The 20816-nt window shown below is 40.3% G+C and overlaps 1 protein-coding gene across 5 annotated transcripts in view; it reads left to right on the top strand.

The window, feature by feature from the left end:
• Nucleotides 1–20816, top strand: part of ripor2 (RHO family interacting cell polarization regulator 2) — a 256355-nt gene that overhangs the window by 173234 nt on the left and 62305 nt on the right. For all 5 annotated transcript variants that reach the window (XM_043719080.2, XM_043719084.2, XM_043719081.2 and 2 more), the window contains 4 exons: nucleotides 12235–12358; nucleotides 17220–17375; nucleotides 17877–17955; nucleotides 20776–20799. In XM_043719080.2, coding sequence (XP_043575015.2) covers nucleotides 12261–12358; nucleotides 17220–17375; nucleotides 17877–17955; nucleotides 20776–20799 — 357 coding nt within the window. In that variant the 5' untranslated portion in view covers nucleotides 12235–12260. Of the gene's footprint in view, nucleotides 1–12234; nucleotides 12359–17219; nucleotides 17376–17876; nucleotides 17956–20775; nucleotides 20800–20816 lie in introns of those variants that run through there.

A 20816-nucleotide genomic window follows, 5' to 3' on the forward strand; every position in this document is an offset into this window, starting at 1 on the left:
CAGTACAGTCCAGTGATAATACCACTAGGCCATTGCTTTCCCTAAATTGCGTAATAATCTATCCAATCAGGTTGATTCAAAATGTTTACAAAACACCTCCATATTGTTTCAGATAGATAAGTGTATGCAAATAAAAGATAATTGAAAAAAAATCCTAGCAGGGAAATGAGAAGAATTTGTTATGATCTGGAATAGATATTTTTGAAAAGGAGGTGGATGAACAGTCAATAATAACCATCAAGAGGGAATAGGATATATACTTGAACAGGATATATTTACAGGGCTAAGGAAAAACAGCAAAGGATGAGAGTGGGGCAAAATGGATAGCCCTTTCATTAATTAAGTTAATTAATGAGCATGTGCATGACAGACTGACTGGCCTTCTTCTGGTATGGAACATTCAATTTCTAGGAATGCTCGAATATAGGTGCCCTGAAGGAATTACTGTTGAGTTTTTTTTTCAGTCACGCACAAACTGAAAGATCTAAGAAAGGGCAGGCATTGAGAGAGTGGGGAATTTGAGAGTGTAGCTTAGTATTTCTTTGTAGGATATAGCTGGAAGGCACCCGAGCCAAAAACCATTAACGTTGTTTGTTGGAAGACCTCTCGGATGTAAAATAGTGATTAGATTTCTGTCTTTATTTTCAGACAATGTTTGGTCAGTAACAAACTGGCACTTAGGTGAGTTGGGTCCAGGCTAATAGCTTGGGTTCAGGGCTGGCTAGACTGAACAAACTCTCCGGGGAGTAGTATCTGAAGTGAGTATGCACCCAAAAACTCCATTGTTTCACCACGTAAACTGCAAAACCACAAAACCTGAACACCTCCTCTGTTCCAGAGATATCTGATTACCTTTAGAACTGGAGAGGGATTATACAAAGATTCATTTTCAGGTATTGCCTCTCTCAGAGCAGCAAAGGACTGGCAAGGCCTCCACTACTGCAGCAGTAGATCTGACAGATTAGGATTAATGGACAGTGTTTAAAGAAGAGAAGAACTACGGCAGGTCATCAGTCATTTTCCTTCTTCGCAGTTGTCTCAGATCTGATGATTATTTCCAGAATTTTATGGTTTGTGTTATAATAGATGCAATGATTGAGTGTTACAATATAATTAAACAGATTGCCAAACAAGGACAGGATTAGACTCAGTAAATATAATAACACATGCATTTATAAAGCACCTTTAGTGTAGTAAATAGTCCTAAAACAGTTCATAGAACAAATTACCAAACAAATTTTGACACTGGGGTCACATAAGGAGATATTAAGAAATTTCTTAATGACATGGAGGTTAAACTGTAATGATTATATTGTGATTATGTTTCTGTCTATAGATGTATAACTTAAATTTGGCTCCATTGCCTATTCAGTCAGCAGGTCTGCTCATTATGGATATCTTCACTCCCTCTCCTATCACTACTTCAAAAGAAAGTCATCAGAATCTGGATGTATTCATATGATCAAGGCTTCGGTCACATTTCCAACTCAGTCACAGTGGCAAAGTGGGGAGGTCTGAGAAATTCAGTCCCTTGTGGTAATTAAGGATTTTATACAACTAAACAGGTCATTTAAAGAAAATATTATATTAAACAGTATTTAGTTTGATACAAAGAACAACGTATGGTTTCTTTGATGCTCATGGCTCTCCTGCACGTTATTTGACAAAATTTCCAATGCCTTGTTCTTGTAAAGAAATAACAAGAGGAACCACTTGCACGATTTTTCTTCTTTTATGAAAAGGGTGTCCCTTTAAGTAAGATGACAGGAACTGGCTAGATTTTATTACTGATCCTTTGTAGGATAAATTTGTGAATAGACAAAAAAAAAGATAGGTTTGTGAATGAAAGAATACAGGGTTGTATTAACAATGGCACAGCAGAACAGCTCTGTACACTTTTTTTGACAGTATGGACCAGCACTGCTCTGTTATCTACTTAATATATGACTACCTTTCAGTTTCTAAATGTTGTTTTCTCTGGACTCCATATTTATTATAAAATGAAGATTGCTTTGCATGTCAAAATAGATCCTCTGATGCTCTGTGGAGTATCTGATTAACAAAATTGATTTCCCATAAGGACATCAGTTCTTTCTATTCTAAGAAATATAGTGACTTATTCCTCTAGTAGGTGAATAAGAAAGCGTGACCTTAAAATTAGAAATAAAAAAGAAAATGCTGGAAAAATCTCAGTAGGTTAGCAAGCATCTGTGCAGAGAAAGACACTGAGTTAATGTTGCAGGTTTATGACCTTTTATCCAAAGCTTAAAATTACAATTAAGCTGTTCAGCATTGATGTGAAAATATACCTCTTTACAGAATTGGTAGTGGAAATATGGAGCTATAAACACAAAGAAATGTTGAGGCTAAGCCAGTTGGAAATTTCGAAACTTTAATAGATTTTTCTTGGGTAAGCTATAGTTCAGTTGTGATCTTACGGAATGGGAGTCACTAGATAAAGTATTTCTGTTTTTAATAACAAACATTCTGGTAAAACATGTTGCCTCTGAGTTTATTTTGTTCTCATTCTTAATCCAATAGTGCTCACTGAATGGAGGCCAGTTTGTTTCTTTTCCCTTTGTGTCTTCCGCCTTCAATGTTTCACTATATTCTCCAAGGCTGAGGACCCAAGTCCCAACCCCTGCTCATAATAGCAAAAGAAGGTCCATCTGTGGCTAAGTTGTTAACCCTCTCACCTCTAAGTCAAAAGATTGCGATCCATAGATTTGAGCCATAATTTAAGTTGACTCTCCTGCACAGTATTGGAACTGTGTTGCATTGTCAGAGGCACCATATTTCAGATGTTAAGCCAATAGATCAAAGGATGCTGTTTTAAAGAAGAAAGGAAAGTTTTCCCAGGTGTCGCAGCCAATATCTATCCATCAGCCAAGATCATTAAAGCAAATTATCTGGTCATTATCTCATGGATGTTTTTGTGCAAACATGTTTTGCACATTACAGAAGTAACTACACTCTTGAAGAAAGTACTTGGTTGTGGAGCATTGTGGGATGGTCACTTTTTGGGAAATACACTTTTTAACTGTAAATCATTTTCTTTCTTCATCCCCAAGCCATGACCCGGTCGAGCTGTTTACCTGCTGTATATGTGAATTCACCTACTATTTTATTTTCCAGTGGAGATTTTCTTTCCTGCAATTCTTACCCTTTGTTGTTCATTTAGTTCAGGTATTTATTATTGCAAAATTGATTTAGAGATTGAATCAAATTAAATTTTGCAATGTCAATTGTCACAGTGTCATTGCTAACTCTGATCTTTAGTGGTTCCTCGATATCTCTTGAGATCAGTCTCTTAAATCCATTGCATCCTCTGTGCCTGGTGTATACATATATACATATATATACATGTATACATATATATTCAAAAAAAGCCCCATGGACAAATGCATCCTCTGTGCCTGGTGTCTCTTAGCTGGTATGAATCTGGAGGTGAAGTAATTTTCGTTAAATGTCTTTTTCTTCTTGTCTTGAGCTGATTCACATCCTCATTAGTGCTTCTCTCACTGAAAGAAACAGACAATAATCCAACCTCCGTGTATCATTTTCAGATCTTTCATCATCTGAGACCTCAAGGTGACACAAGAAATTATTATACACTGTCGTATAGCAATTAGTGAAGGTGAATAACCCCATTGAATTCTACTAAGTGCTGTATTAAATTAAGAAGTCTTATCATTGAAGTGGGACTACTAGGTGAGAGGTTAATTCAATTCCTCATATAGATTATTTAATGAGGAGAGTTCCATTTCACTTTGCATGCAAGTAAATTATAATTTTAATAAATAATTTAAAGTAAATTGCTACTAGCCATGATTAAGAAAAATATTAAGATTGGGACCAGGTTCAATGTGGCCTCTGTTAAACAAATTGAGGACAGCATATTGGGATGTTATAATGGACCCAGTACTGGGTCATTTCTTCTGGGTTCTTTTGCTCCACAGCTCGCACTTTGGTAATCCACATACCACACAGCTATGACTTTTGCCTCAGACTGATTAGACTGTGAATTCAAGGCCTTTTCCAGAAACAGTGGGCGAATATTCCAGGCTAACAAGACTGAGGAAATATTACTCTATTGGGGGCAAAGCCTAGGACAGAGGGATACATCCCGTTGTGCTCAGATGTGGGGCAAGTCGGTTGCACTTGGGTCAGAGGTGGAGGCCCAGGCCAGGGGCCTGAGATTTCTGACCCTTCCCCTGGTCGGAGGTGCCAACTTTCAGAGGAGGCATTAAACCATGGCATTGTCTGCCCTGGGAGGGTAGATGTAAACATTCCCGTGGTTATTCTCCACAGAAGGGCCTAGCAGTTTTTCCTTGATAATATTTCTCCCTCAACAGGCATCACTGAAACAAATAATTGCTGTTTGTGGGAGCTTGCTGTGTACATATTGGCTGCAATGTGTCATTTGTTATAATCCTGACCACAATTCAAAATTACTTCACTAGCTGTATGATCGCAAACTGTCTTGCCACCTTCAATGATTTGCGTACATACACGCAAAGTGCCTCTAACCTTGCACTACCATTAGAATTGTATGCTTTATTTTTATATATCATTTCACACCGCTGGGCATTCAATTTTATCTGCTGGTTTTTAATTATTTCCACCAGTCTCCCTACGACCTCATGACGCCAGTCACTGTCCTGCTCACAGTACTTCCAAGTCTTCTGTTGTTCGCAAATTTTGAAATTGCGCCCTGTCCAACCACGTTAGGTGTGGTGTCCTGTTCTGGACCACTTTAGGAATGATGTACGGGCATTTGAGAGGATGCAGAGAGTATTTATGGGGGATTTTTCTCTGGAGTAAGAATCTTCAGTTAAGTGAATCGATAGGCAAAGCTGGGACTGCTTTCCACAGAAACGAAAACATCGAGAGAAGATTTGATAAATGTCTTCATAATTGTGATGGGACTGGACGGTGTATGTAGAGAAAAACATTTGTGAAACGATCAAGAGCCAGAAAACATTGACTTAAGGTGAATAGCAAAAGAACCAGAGACAACATAAGCAAAAAGCATTTTACACAGTGAATAGTGAGGGTCTGGAATGTACTACATAGGAGTCTGCGGGAGGCGGGCTCAGTCACAGCTTTCGAAAGTGAATTAGATAATTATGTGAAAAGAAAAGATTTTCAAGATTGTAGCAAAATCCCAGAGGAGTGAGAATAGGAGAGTTCCTCTCATGTAGAATCAGCAAGACCATGACTGGCTAAATGGGCTCCTTGCGTGCTGTGTACATTCACTGCTTGTTTGATAAAGCATTTAACAATGTCCTGTGGCCTTAAAAGACACTTTATAAATGCAAGTCTTTCTTGATATGTCCAAATGGGGTTGCTGTTAGATTTTTGCGAAGGCTGCAACTGTGCAAAGTGATCCATTTGATTTATGAATGGGAATGAAAAACATTCACAGGTTCCAGATCTGATTGTTTGATGGTGATATCTGTTTGAACATGTCTGTGTGTGGGTTTGCTTGGTTGTAGTGATGGCATGGGCCAACATGATCGAAAAGCCTGTGAAAATCCACCAAGCTAGCTTTAACATGCTGCCTGATTTTCAGAGGCTACACCTGAGTGTCGGAACCTCTCTGCAGATTGAGAATGTATCAGGATATCTTCAGACCCCTTCCTTTATCCAGCCTGCCCATTAAAAGGGAATGAGAACATATCACAGGCTACATGCCCAGAATTTGCTGACATGTATGGCCTATTGAGTAAGGCTTCTGGCAGATGAAGATATAATGCCAAGATAAAATTCCAACTTTCCAACTTGACACTGCCCTCATGACCTGTCCCATCTGTCCATCTTCCTTCCCACCTACCCGCTGCACCCTCTCCTCTGACCCCCACCTCCATCTCCCTATCGCACTCTCAGTTACCTTCCACCCAGCCCTACTCCCCTCCCATTTATCTCTCCATCCCCTTGGCTCACAAGCCTCATTCCTGATGAAGGGCTCTTGCCCAAAATGTCGATTCTCCTACTCTTCAGATGCTGCCTGACCTGCTGTGCTTTTTCAGTACCACGCTCTCGACTCAAGATATAATGCCTCGCCTATGCAAAGTGGGGTGGATGGTGACCCAAGCCTGTGAAATCAGACACTGGCTCTAGTCGCCCACAACCTACCCACTGTTCTGGCTTCTGAGGCAGATTGATCTCAATCACTGCACCAAGAGTAGCCAGGCTTTCAGCAGTCTAGGCCTTAATCTCTGTAATTCCCAATTTAAACTCTCCATACTTCAATTTCTGCTCCATTCAAATGCTTGTTAAATTTCTTTAACTGAGCTATTGGTTAGTTTTCTTAAATATATATCCTTAAATAGCTTTATGCCCTATTTCGTATTTCTGGAATGTTTCACTCAGTAAAAATGTGTTTTAAATGGAGGTTCCTGTTGTCAGCTATGTCAGGAGAAGACAGAACACAAAGATTGAGTGAAATTGTTCTATAACACAGTGCTGAGCTTAATCCCTTCTTCTTTTGTGTATGTCTAATCTGGTATTGCCTCACTGCCTGATTGCCATTGTCACATGGTGTATGACACAAAATAATAACTGCATTTAGTTTTGTCAGCCTGGTCTTGTGACTGATCTTGACTTGTGAATTATTTGTGGTGTGAGTCAAAGGGACGTTTCATAAATAATCACCAAAACAGAAGAAATTGCAAACTTGTTCTTCAAATTGAAAGAAAAACGTTAGTGTCAATTTGAGTACAAGGAGAGGAATGGAAGGATGGGAGAGGTTTTTTTAAGTTAATTGAGATGGGATGTAGGCTTCACTGGCTGGGCCAGCATTTATTGTGAATTCATCACGAAATGGTGGTGATGCCTTCTTCAATCACGGCAATTCATGTGAAAAAAAAGTTCCCCTTTGAGGTAAGATCTGTTCTGATGCCGCTTTGTGTCGCAACATTGAAGATGGATTTGGGCTAGAAATCTGTCTCACAAGGTTACGTTTGCTTAGCTGCTATTCTACACAGCCTGACTGTAATTAATGGAATTAAGTATCAGGTATTGCATAGTGCAGGCAGCCAAACCAGCACTGCCCATTTTAAGATACCATCTGAGAAACATTTCAGGCCACTGGTGTTGGACATGCTGCATGTTGGTTGGAACAAAATGGTACCTGAAAATGTGTTGCTGGAAAAGCGCAGCAGGTCAGGCAGCATCCAGGGAACAGGAGAATCGGAAAATGTGTCCAGCAGGCTAAGATAAAAGGTAGGGAGGAGGGACTTGGGCGAGGGGCGTCGGAAATGTGATAGGTGGAAAGAGGTCAAGGTGAGGGTGATAGGTCAGACTGGGGTGGGGGCGGAGAGGTCAGGAAGAAGATTGCAGGTTAGGAAGGCGGTGCTGAATTCGATGGATTTGACTGAGACAAGGTGGGGGGAGGGGAAATGAGGAAACTGGTGAAATCCGAGTTCATCCCTTGTGGTTGGAGGGTTCCTAGGCGGAAGATGAGGCGTTCTTCCTCCAACCGTCTTGTTGTGGTCTGGCGATGGAGTAGTCCAAGGACCTGCATATCCTTGGTGGAGTGGGAGGGGGAGTTAAAGTGTTGAGCCACAGGGTGGTTGGGGTGCTGCCTGACCTGCTGCACTTTTCCAGCAACACATTTTCAGCTCTGATCTCCAGCATCTGCAGACCTCACTTTCTCCACAAAATGGTACCTGTCCATTGTTGAGTGTCCACATAGTCACAATATTCAAAGAAGATATTGGCAAAATCAGATGGTTTCTGGAGGTCCAGATGGAGCAGGGCAGGGTGTAGGTTTGATGGAGTCTGGTCAGGGCTTTGATCTGGAAAATTAACCTTTGCTTCATGTTTCATCAGTTCACTTCACAGTGGAGCTGGTAGACCCTTTGAAATTTACTTTGGTTAGTGTTGCAAAGGTAAACTTCAAATGAGGCCCAGTGCTAATTCTGCCTTTCCCTGCTTGATCTGAACATAGAGCAATAGAGGCTCCCTATGTAGCATCCCAACACTTTAACTGGGTTCAAGTCATCTCAGGGTAGATGTTAGTCTGGGCTTAAACATCTGAAATTAAATCATGGATCTTACCTACATCATCAGAATGAGCTACTCACGCCAATTACACTGCCACAGGCATCTTGCCCCAGGAGCCAAATTAACAGTCAGAATGCTGACAACAGGCACATTTGGAAGCAAGGGGAAGCAGGAGTGGGGTTATATCAGGTAATAGGGCCATAGAGTCTTTAGTTGTGGGGCCAAATGACGTAACAGATTTGATATGGGCTGTTCCACTGCTAAGTTCCCAGTTTTCATCCATTGCAAGCCTGAAAATTAAGTACATATTTAGTCTTTTTTACTCTAGTTTGCACCAAGGAAATGGCCAAAGGAACCTCCCTTTAATCATTGTGTGGACTCTACATTCAGACACTGTGAGATCTAAAATAATCTAAAGCAGATTTTGTGAACTGAAAGATGGTGATGGATGTTCACTTATGTTCATGAGTTCAACTGACAAAAGGAAGTTATTTTTGTTTATGACTTTCACAACAAAGTTTAGAGAGATTAACCTCTTCCTGACCTCAAAATATAGTTCAGGAAATACTAAGTATAAAAATGACTGTTTATTTGTTTTTGTATTTCACTTTAAATCTTGCATTGCTATCTGAATCAACATCATTTTCTGTTGCTTAATTTCAAACTATTTTAAAAATGTTAACAGAACAGAGCTGTGACAACCTGCACAAATGACCAATTTACAATGAAGAATTCATACATTTTTGTTGCCTTCCTATAAGATGTCTGAAGGAGTTTTCTTCACTGAATTGCTAAAATAAGCTGTATTGGAGTAAATACTTGTTCATGAATGATACTGAATATTGTTTGAACCTCATAGAATCCCTAGTGTGGAAACAGGCCATTTGGCCCACCGATCCTCCAAAGAGTAACCCACCCAGAGCCATTTCCCTACATTATTATCCTATATTTACCCCTGACTAACGCACCTATCCTACACATCCCTGAACACTATGGGATAATTTAGCATGGCCACTTCACCTAACCTGCACACCTTTGGACTGTGGGAGGAAACCAGAGCACCCGGAGGAAACCCACGCAGACACAGGGAGAATGTGCAAACTCCACACAGACAGTTACCCAAGGCTGGAATTGAACCCGGGTCCCTGGCACTTTGAGGCAGCAGTGCTAACCATTGAGCCATCGTGCTGCCCTTAACCACTGAGCCACTGCGCCACTGCACCACCTTGAACCACTGAACCACTGTGCTGCCCCTTTTACAACATGCCCACTGCGAGTGGTTTGACATATTGGAAGGTAATTTTTGCATTGGTCCTGACTTCCAGTCCTTTGACTTCAAAATTATGTGCACTTGTCCAGTGTGTGTGGAATTTATGGATAGGACTCCTCAGCAATAGCATACGTTTATAAAAATTGTCCTCAATTTTTGACAACAATGATCGAGTGTAAAACTGCAATTTTTACAAGTGCTGTTACTTTGTTTTTGTGGCCTTCAGCCAATTATTGTGTGTGAGAGCTTTGTTTAAGTGCAGTTCCCCTGTATTATGCCAAATCTCATATATGTGCTGTGCTGCTGGATTTTGTCACACGTGTGTTGTTGTATGCATCACCTGTTCAGTACTGGAGTCTTGCTAATACTGACTCATCTACAATAATGCATTGTTTTGAATCTGGTAAATGTACAATGCTGCCTATTAATTACCTGGAAATCCCACCATAATCTAAGTTCAATTGATAAAGCAGACCTAGAATTTAAAAAAAAAACTGTTATGGGTAACGACCGTAAAAGTAAAGGACTTTCAAACAAAACCATCTGATTCACAATATTCTTTAAAGAAGGCAATCTATTTTTCTCCAAACACTGTCTGTCCAGAATAACAGCAATATGGTTGACTCCAAATTGTCCTTTAAAATGACCTAGCAAACCTTTCAGTAGTATTCAAGAAGAAGACACTCCATCAATTTCTCAAAGTCAACTAGGGATGGACAATGAAGTGATGCCCCATCTCTGAATGAATTTTAAAAATGTGCCATGATGCATTGTTAGTGGATATGGCACATATTTGCACCCAGGAAACTGGGTTATATTACATAACCACTAGAAGAGGTCCCATTTAAATAGGGTATAAGTCGAATCAGTCACTTTAGAACTGACATTTACAAGATGTATATGAAAAATGAAATTGGGTAGTGCTTCATTCACAGAATATGTTTAAGGAACATTTACATTGAGTTATCAAAGCACTTGTACATGTCCCAAATGTGTAATACCAGTCATTGGCAACAATGTTTTACCTTGGCTGCGCATGTGCACGTCTCCAGGACAATCTGTAACATACTGTGGAAGGAACAGACAGGCTGTGTCCCATGTAGCAATCTTAAAGGGGCTGCGCAATGCAACAACTCAGCTCAGCACAGCTAGGAGAGGTTACAAGGGACAGCGACCATCAGCTAAGAAACCCAATGGTAGGCAGGCCCAATTCCAGGTCAGGTTTGGGAAGGATGAAGAGAAAATATTGCCCAAAGAAATATCTACCTCCCTTTAAGTTCTTCTATTCTCCATCATCATTGTGTACTCCATTTGAGTATTGAGTGTTAAGTCTATAAGAAGTTCTGTATCAAGTACAGTGATTCCAAGAGTGAAACAACGCTTCAATTGAGTGAGATAACAGGCTATGATCTTGCTTTAAAAACACCAGGTTTCCAAACGTGAGTAAACAAGACAATATTGCAGGCATTATTCTTATCGTCCTGATGTACAGTTGACGCTGTAGGAAGCACTAGGTGTGGGCATAGAGGGTAAAATTACAGCTGCAATTATACACCTTGCATTTACATTGCGCGTCTACAGAAGAAAACATTGGAACACCCTTTTCCAAAAAGCAACAGGCCAGGCTATACAACACTACAGAGTCAGAGCAATGGAGAGTCTAGAGGGATTATCTCAGTGTTTATAGAGATTATAAATATAGGGAATAATAAAGCTATTAAGGAATTTAAATACAAGAAAGAGAATCTGAAGTTTAGAGGCTTCAGAATTTTAACAGCTGTAAGATCCCATTTTAAGTTTTCAAAACTGCTGTGATGCCAGATGGTGAGAAAGATGGGCGGGGGCTTGGAGACTGAGAGAGCAGGCAGCTGTTTGCACTGCAGGGTCTGTAATAAGTAACAATTACCTTTTCATTGCCATATCTGAAGGAGTAAGCAACCTGCAAATATAACTCAGTTAGGTTATGCCACCATTTTAAAAAATCTGAAGGATTTAAAGGGGCCTGTCACCTCTGATCACACAGAGCTGCTCACCACCTGAACTTGCAGGTTGGCAGTTTGGGGATTGAAGTCAGTGTAGGTCAGCGATGGCTGGGGGTGACGTGTGAGGGCTTGGCTGTGGGATGGGAGACGGACATTAAAATGTACACAAACTGACATTTATGGGGAACCAGGGAAGGAGAGTGATATGGATTGAAAATAGGGTACCAACGAGGGAACAATGGAATAGCTGAATCTGAAGGTGATAAAATCAGGAACTAAGGCTTCTATTGCTGCCTATTCCTAGCCTCATGAAAAGACAACCATGAAGTTTCAGATGATGTGTAAAATCCGTGAATTTTCTGTCAAAATGGGGATTCTGATTCTCAGATTCAAATCTTTTTATATTGTATTATAGAGTCTAATTTTTTTTTAACTAAGTAACTGCCATGTCACACACTTCTTTTGCATTTTCTCAACCTTATGGTCTTTCTCTATTTAATTCAAGCTTCAAACATTAATGTGTTAAATGTTTGTACTTTATTTAATAAATATCAAAAAGTGTGGCACTGGAAAAGCACAGCAGGTCAGGCAGCATCCGAGGAACAGGAGAGTTGACATTTCGGGCATAAGCCCTTCATCAGGAAGCCCCCACATTCAATGTCTCTATCAATCTTGCATCAATCTCTCAAGCTGGCATTCACACATGTAGCTCATTTTTCTTTCACTTATTCTTTCCAGTGCACTCTCTTGTTCCTGTGCTTGACCCTTCCTTATTCCAAGGTCAGTTGGAATTCCCTCATTCCCTTAGTTGTACCTACTCATTCTTGTTCATACAATTGCTGCCTGGACAGTTCAGATTTCATTTCATAAGCAGCATTCTGCTGTTCTTTGAAAGTCCAAGATAAAATTCCTGTTTGAAAGTACGGTGGCTTTAAGGTTTGTTCAATTCTGTTTCTCTCTTTACTCAAACAGAAATCTCCAGTGGCTTCCCGAGCGTCATGTCAGTAGCTTTGCCTTCTTCCCCAGGTGGGCCCAATGGTATTATTAGAAGTCAGTCTTTTGCAGGATTCAGCGCCCAGCAGGAAAGAAGATCTAGGTAGGTGCATGGACATGCTCTAAGTGTTTGTTTGCAATAAATCTTCATATTTAAATGCATGCATAGAGCACTGTGCCTTCACAGTAATCGCCTCGATAAGACTTGGTTCACTGGTCTCTGATGACTGGTTATATTTCTGCATAGGAATATCAGCAGCTTGCATGCAGACCTTTCCAAGTTGCCATTGAAATGAGTGTGAAACAGAAATGATTGGAGCTGAGTAAGTTCGCCATGGCTTCAAGCAGTAGGCTTGGTTTTAGTGCTCCTTGTGTACACAGGGCTGTAAGTATACTGAGTTCAGAGAATCACAGAAGGAGTTCATTTTGCCTGTGGTGCCTATCTTTGAAACAGCAGTTATGCTTAGTCCCATACGCTAGCTTTTATTCTATAGCTCTGCAGATTCCTCATCACTCTCCTGCACCCAACTCCCTTTGAAAGATTTCATGCAAATCAGTTCCCACCACCTTTGCAGGTCGTCTTTCTGATCCCAATCAATCAGGGCAAAAATATTTCTCCTCACCTCTGCTCTTTCACCAATGATTGGAATCTATGATCTCTAGTTTCCTCCTCACTCACGAGATGGATCGTTTAATTTTTCCTCAATTCAATCAAGACATTGCATCATCTTGAAAACCCCAGCTACATTACTTCTTGACTAGCTCTGTTCCAAAGAGAACAATCCAAACTTTAGCATTTTGTCCTCACAATTGACTGTCCCCATTGCTGGTGATTTCTGGTAAATGTTCTCCACTCATTTTATAAAGGTTTAACGGGCAGAATCTTCCATTGGGATTGCAAATAGGGAGGCCTACACTGCCTTTTCTAAGGAATGCCATCCATACCTTCTGATGGGTCTTCATTTGGAATGAGGTGCTGGGGTCAAAGGTCTTGAGTGTTGAATGTTGTCAGCAGGAGGCAACAGCTCATGTGGACAGCATCACCACAAAGGAAACAATCTTAGAGCAGCCCCAGAGTCCCAGGGCTAAGACTGGTGATTTTGGGGGTTGGCGTATGATGGAATTGTGGCTCTCAGCAGTCACGTCTCTCCACCTGATGTCGATGCCCTCAAACGGGCACTGATTGCCTTTGATCATGGGCCTTCCCCACTTTGGGAAGGCTGCAATTCAGGAAATCCTCTGCTGGGTTCATCCCAGTGCAATGAACAGTCCTTAAATGGTCCTTAATTAAGGGCCTCAGTTGGTAGCTGGATGGGAAGCTTGACCATTGAGATTTACACCCAGAATCTAATTATCAAAAAGGTAGGTAAAGGTTGAGAATGCTTGCTCAGTAAATACCCTTTCCATCTCCTACCTGACCACTAATGGGAACTGATGTTCCCTGCCTGCCTCTTTCCTGAAGGATGGTGAGCAGAATCATTCACAGCCCTCCATCAGAGGCAGGAGAGCTTTCATTACTTGGGTGTATTCTACACCTTTAGTGTGAACCCACATAGTAAGGGACAGGATTTCTCACATCTCAGGCTACCTGTCTGCCACCCAGAAGGTTGGAGTTACTGGCTGCTTTGCAACCATTTGGCACTCGGCTGGTTAATTGACATCTCCCACTGAGGGGGAGTTCCATCTTGGATTGCTGAAGATGAGGGGGTCCATTTAAAGACAGCCACGACCTTGTGGTGAAGCGTGTCTTCAGTGGGCACTTAAGAATGGCCATTGAGACAATGTGAATGTCTCAGTAGGCCTCAAGTAAGCATGGGACTTGCCCTGACATCCATAAAACAGGTGATAGACTGGGGGCAGGTGCATACGTGACAGGTTGACCAATGTGCTACAGCTTACAAACGTGCACACACCATCTCTGATCCAGGCACGCACACAAACACACACACATAGACACAAGCATAGACACACACAAGCACACACTTCGGAGTATTGTAAAACTGCACCAGTGCTTTTATAACCAACTTGTCAACTTGCCCTGCTACGTTTAAGGATATGTGTATGTGGACATCAAAGTCTGTTTTTCATCTACATATGAAAATTGTGATTAGATTACTTACAGTGTGGAAACAGGCCCTTCGGCCCAACAAGTCCACACCGACCCGCCGAAGCGCAACCCATCCATACCCCTACATTTACCCCTTTAGCCTAACACTACGGGCAATTTAGCATGGCCAATTCACCTGACCCGCACATTTTTTTTGGATTGTGGGAGGAAACCGGAGCACCCGGAGGAAACCCACGCAGACACGGGGAGAACGTGCCAACTCCACACAGTCAGTCGCCTGAGTCGGGAATTGAACCCGGGTCTCTGGCGCTGTGAGGCAGCAGTGCTAACCACTGTGCCACCGTGCCGCCCACAATATCACCGTGCCGTGATATTTATTGTATATCCTCTTTCCATATTTATCCTGCCCCAAGTGCTTCATTTCACACCTTTCCTCATGGAAGATAATCTTCCATACTTCAGCCCATGTTCCCATCTGCATCCCTTGAAGCCTATAAATATCATCACCATTATTTCAGATGATCAAGTGACACAGGAGACTATGATTCACCAGGCAGACGGCCACAAAGACCTTTGCCCTTGTCACACCTCACAGAGATACTCACCACGCTCTGCCAGTAGCTGTCAAAGTCACCGCGGATTTGAGCTTCTTTGTTTCTGGTTCCTTCCAAAAGTCAGCTTCTTGGCATTTCACAATGGCTGCACAACATTACACATCACTGATCTTTGATACTCCGTGTTAGAGCTGGACAGTACATACAACTGCAGGCAGAAATGCTGTCCCCCAGCACAAAGGGCAAAGGCTTTCATTGCCAGCTGCAGGGCATCATAGATGGCACCCATATGACCATCAAGTCAGAATGTGAAGAGCTAGTGAGATACATCAACAGGAAGCATTTCCACTCTCAATGTTTCTGTGATGTAAGACCACAGCATGAGCTTCCTCCACATGTCTGCTTGCTTCCCTGATGGTTTCCATGACCCTTTCATCCTCCTCCACCTTAGGTTGTTGTACCCCTTCATTCCACCTCCCCCAAACTCTCTGGATCAATCTAAAAGGTCATGAGATTTGGAAGAGTCCCTGTGACCCGGGGGAATGAAGTGATGTGGAACTCTTGGAAATGCCTGTTGAAGATAGAGCCTGGAATATTCTTATAGCAATGAAGGATCACAGTGACTATTGCTATTCCCTCGCACTCCTTTACCATGGCATACTTGTTTTGTTGTCCCACTTTAACAAAAGGAGTGTGCCACTGGGATGCCTTCTACCTGTTACTGTGCACCTGTTTTCCTTGGGGCCTGGATCGGGATTTCTAATGACATCAATGAGACGGTGTCCATAGTGCTGGGGATTCCTGGGGCAATGGCTGGATCGGAATGGCCTGGAGATCAGAACACATTACAGCAACTCTGGAGACCTTAACAAATGATTTTATTGTCACATGTATTTTGTCACCACAATCCGGCACTACTTTGGATTACAAAATGAATAAAAAGCAATTATTTAAATTGAACTTCATCTTCTGTTCAACTGACAGAAAGACTTTAAGCATTTGACAAGACGCTGAACATTATTTATTTATATTTTTCTGTTTTTATATTTTTCAGTCAATTAAACAGAAAATGAAACTCAACTGAAGTTAATATCTTCTTATTCATTTTGTAATCCAAAATGGCACTGGATTGTGGTGACAAAACACTTTTCATTGTATTTTCCTAAATACATTGACAATAAAATTATTCATTCATTTATAAGCATTAGGACAGTTGAAGTCAGAAATGTAAGCTCACCCAAAATACTGGGGATACTGGAAATCTGAGAAATGTAGAAGATCAAACAGCTTCTGGGGAAGAGAACAGCATACTATGCAGGAAATGCAGATAGTCTGAGTGTTTTCACAGAATGTGGTCCATCTGTTTCAGGACAGGAGGAAAACCCAATCAGATGTTCACATGTGTGCAATGTGAATGGTATTTAAGAGATTCACTCCTAGAAAATGATTTTGCTCTCAGAATTGGTTAATTGTCCAAGGACAGTTTTTCGGAGCTTTTTCACTTGATGGAGTTCAATGTTCTGAGTACACAAAATGCCGGCAGCAGATAACGTGCATAACTGAGAACTTGATCAAAATTATTCACCACATTGGCGCCATTCTGTTTGTATGTGAAATCATAACTTGTTAGTTTAGAAAACTCTCACTTCGTATTCATGAAGGCTGAGTTAAATCTCAACTATTCATTCTTCAGGAAATCACGGCAGCAGTGAGCAATCAGCCCAATGGCATAGATTAGCTTTTAGCCATTTAACAAGCCTACAGTATTCCTAGTGGGGCTTATGATGTCTGCTTGCTTACATTTTAATGCAGACCATATTAAGAGAATATTTTATGTTTACATTGTTAGTTTGACAATATTGATCTTCACCCTGCTACTAACTATTATAATATCTTCATTCTCTCGTTAATTCCAAATTGATTGTTGCTCCTCTTCTTGTCTGTCTTTAATGTGTCCCTTTTTTTAATAAATGATTATTTTCACTTCTGAAATTTTCCTACATTGCAAACAGCAGCAACACTTTTAAAAATACTTATTTGACTATAAAACACTTTGAAAAATCCTGGTCCAAACAAACTGCATAAAGAACTATATAAATGCAAGCTTTTCTTCATTTTCCTGACTTAGTGGCCCATCATTGTTGAACCAAACAATTTCATTCTGCCATTCCCTTCCCAACCTCAGCCATCATCTTGCTCAACTTGGACCCAAAACCATTTAAACCCCAAAGCTCCCTATTCCACCCCCCACCCCCACCTCTGGCAGATCTGCCACCCCATTTGAGTTACACTGATAGTGCCATCGGTAACTGCTCCATTTCACTGATGTGATCTCCTCATAGGTCTCACTCATTCATTGCAAATAACGGAGCTCTGAGGAAACCACAAGGAAAACTAAAGAAAATGAATGCTTCATCCTATAAGAACAATTGCACACCCAAAGATGTGGAGCCAAAGCGAATGGAGGAAGTTTACAAGTCTCTGAAGATAGGACTAACGTAAGAACTTCAAAATCTTCAAATTGATGAACTTCGTATTGACCATTGCCAGTCATAGAAACTGTTGTCAGGTCAAGCGCAGTAAGTAATGTCTTTGAGATACAAAGATTCTAAAGGAGTTATAGTAATTTTCTGTTGGGATTCCTGTTTGTGGAGATGAGCCAATAATTTAGAAATACCTGCCCATCCACAGAGAATCAATTAATCTTTAAGTGACTGAGGATATATTGAGAAGTAATTAACCTTTAAATGATTTTAAGATATTAGTTTAATTTGGGAACATGACTGACAGGAACTAGTTGGACCAAAGGGTCTGTTTCCATGCTGTGTGACTCTGTGACTCTATATTCATAGCCATTAAACCTTGGGATCATATTGAACATCATTTGAACAGCAGACATTATGTACATGATTTAAAGTAGATACTAGGAAAGGAATGTGAAGCAACCATTAAGACAGTAATTCATGTTATTTTCAACTCTTTCTCGTGTTGTTAAACAGTGAATACCTGGAAGTGCATAACGCGGAACTGGACAAGCTAACTACTCAGCTAAAAGATATGAAGCATAACTCCAGACTGGTAAGTGTAAGCCCAAAATGTAAACAAAAAGAGAAAATGGCAGAAAAACAATGTAAAGACCAATCAGAATCTGTGGAGTAAAAACAAAATTAACACCTTTTGGCTATGTGCCCATTCTCAGAATCAAATATCATGAGTTGTAGCCAAAGCAAAAGGTCACAGGTAAAGTCACAAACCTGAGGGGTTAATCTTGTTTCTTTCTCCACAGAAGCTGCCAACCCTGATGAGTATTTACAACACTTTCCGTATTTATACCTCAAGCCATGTTATTTCTCTTACAGATTTAAAAGGCTTGTTGTACATTTGCAGCATTTTCTGGTTTTATTACAAATTTCTGGTTCTTCCTCTTTATTTTACCACTTAATAATGAAATCTTCTGCTGCAAATGTGACATCAAATTTCCGTTTCCTTTCGTTACCTCTCCCCTGAAATTGCTGATTTTTACATGAACTTATAATCCTGCATTTTTGAATCTGGACAATGAATATTTTGCAGATATCTTCATCCAATCAGATATCAGAAACTAAACACTGTCACAGTTAATTCTACCTTGTCATCATGCAATATGCACACCAGAGTTTTCTAAAGCTTGGACTCTAGACAGGAATTGGTCAGAGATCCAGCTGATTCTCCTCCGTCTGGTTCAAGGATGCTGAGTAGTGGTCAGCTGAGCTCCGTTCAGACCGAGGATTACAGCGAGACCCAGAGAGTTTAATTTCAGAACTCTTAAGTGAGCTGAACAGTTTCGCTTTTACTGCATAGCCTTACAAACCCTGATATGTTGTGAAATTATAAAAATGTATTCGGACACCACAAAATGATGAAACATTTAACATCCTGTGAAAATTGGGGAGTCCTATTGATTCCTGAGTTCAGTCAGGAATAGTCAATGCCTGCTACTAGGGAAACGTACTGAAATAAAGTGGATAATATGATGAAGTGTAAATGTTTAAGCTTTTGCAGCTGTAAACTTGGTGCACCAGTAATTTAAAACTAGCTAGAGTGAACCCTCACTCGTTTTCCTACAGGTGGAACTGGTTTTAAACATGGGGTCATAAATATTTCATACAAAATGGAAATTGAATACAACAAGTCATCATTTAACATTGGTATTCTGTTATTTTAACATCAATATGAAGCTTCCAGTAGTTCATTTTGTTATAGGAGAAAAATGCAAGAATTTGAGTTTTCAGTCACTAGTATTAGATAAAGGATGAATCATTATGCTAAGTGTGTATCTTTCATTTATTTTGAGTTATTTTTACTTGACATTAATTCCCCTACTTAACAGTCAATGGTGATTTCATGGATGGTTATTAAGTATTTGGTGAAATTCTATAATCTGAGTGCAACCATAACCATTGAGTGCATGGGTTGGAGGAATAATGTTAACAATGTTTGAGCTTGATCGCCAATCCTTATTCCTTTGAGTTGGGAGTAAGATATTACTGAATTTACCCTATTAATAACTTGCAAAATGTAAGCAATTAAGCTAATTGGCATGTTTTGTACCTGCTGAGTTGTGAAATAAATTTTTCATATTGCTGAATGTTTTTCCTCAATCGTTGAATTGCAGTAAATGTTGTGTCAAACCACACACTGTAATAGATAGGGAGAAGGAAATTCTACCAGAGATCATGGACTTCATTCCAGCAGTTGTAAATGTAACTGATCCAATGCTGGCTGTTCGCTGTTTGCAATACTTTTAAATGGTGCTAACTGCTTGTGGACTGACCAGGTTTTGGACTGAGCTCATACCAATAGCAATATGTTACCATGAGTGTACATGGTATAGATAAGATAGATCAATGGGAAAGGAACTGCCCAAACTCCATCTTTAATTATCCCACTCAGCAGTGAGGAATCCAAATGAAGGCTTTTCTCTTTGTCATTTAACATAAATCTCTCCTTGCTGGAAAGCAGTTACTTCTTACTGAGGGAGAGCTCATAATCTCCATCAGGAACCCAGTATGTTTTCAAAATGATTGTTACTGAGGTCTAGGAAAAGAATATTGATAAGCAATTCAACTTTAGAAGGCATCACAAAAAGTCTGGCATTTTGCAGTGTTTGTATATGGTTAGTGATCAGGAGTGGAAGCATTGCCTTATCTGCCGTCTTTTCACTAACATTTGTAGCTGTAAACCTAGCAAGATCAGCAAACTTACTGGTAAGAATTTGTACCACAGTTGGATACAATGAGGTACATTTACCCACAGAAGTAGTGATGCACTCAAGCCATTTTTGAAAAAAAAAACTTTTGGTGTGCTATTGAACAGAGAATAAATGTAACTCTCTGTTTAGAATTACAGGTTCACATTGCCACAGCACTTGCGGATGATGCTATTCTGATTAGGTTGCCAGTTGGCTGCACTTCTCCAATAAAAGCAAAATACTCAGATGCTGAAAATCTCAAATAAAACAAAGTGTTGGAGAAACTCAACAAGTCTGGTGGTATCTCTGGAGAGAGAAACAGAGTTATTGTTTCGAGTCTGCTATGATTTCTTCAGAACTCTGCATTTCTCAAGCTAATCTTTGGGATATGTATTTTGTTCTCAGTTGCTGGATCTTCCTTTGTTTTGCTGGAAGCATCATTTTGCTGTTAAAATAGTAACATGCCATTGTTAAAAGACACATGTATATGGTTAAGCTTTGCAGCTGTAAATTTGTTGCACCAGTACTCTCAAACTAGTTGGAGTGAACCCTCACTCGTTTTCCGACATGTGGGGCTGGTTTTAAACATAGGGTCATAAATACTTCATATAAAATGAAAATTGAATGCAGCATGTCATCATATAATACTATATATGTTTTATTTACAGGGTGTCATATATGAGCTGGATAAGGTGAGTTGCTGTATTTA

Source organism: Chiloscyllium plagiosum, unplaced genomic scaffold (assembly GCF_037043375.1).
Source record: "Chiloscyllium plagiosum isolate Xiang-an unplaced genomic scaffold, Cpla_swu_hap1 HiC_scaffold_34, whole genome shotgun sequence".
In the NCBI taxonomy this organism is placed as follows: domain Eukaryota; kingdom Metazoa; phylum Chordata; class Chondrichthyes; order Orectolobiformes; family Hemiscylliidae; genus Chiloscyllium; species Chiloscyllium plagiosum.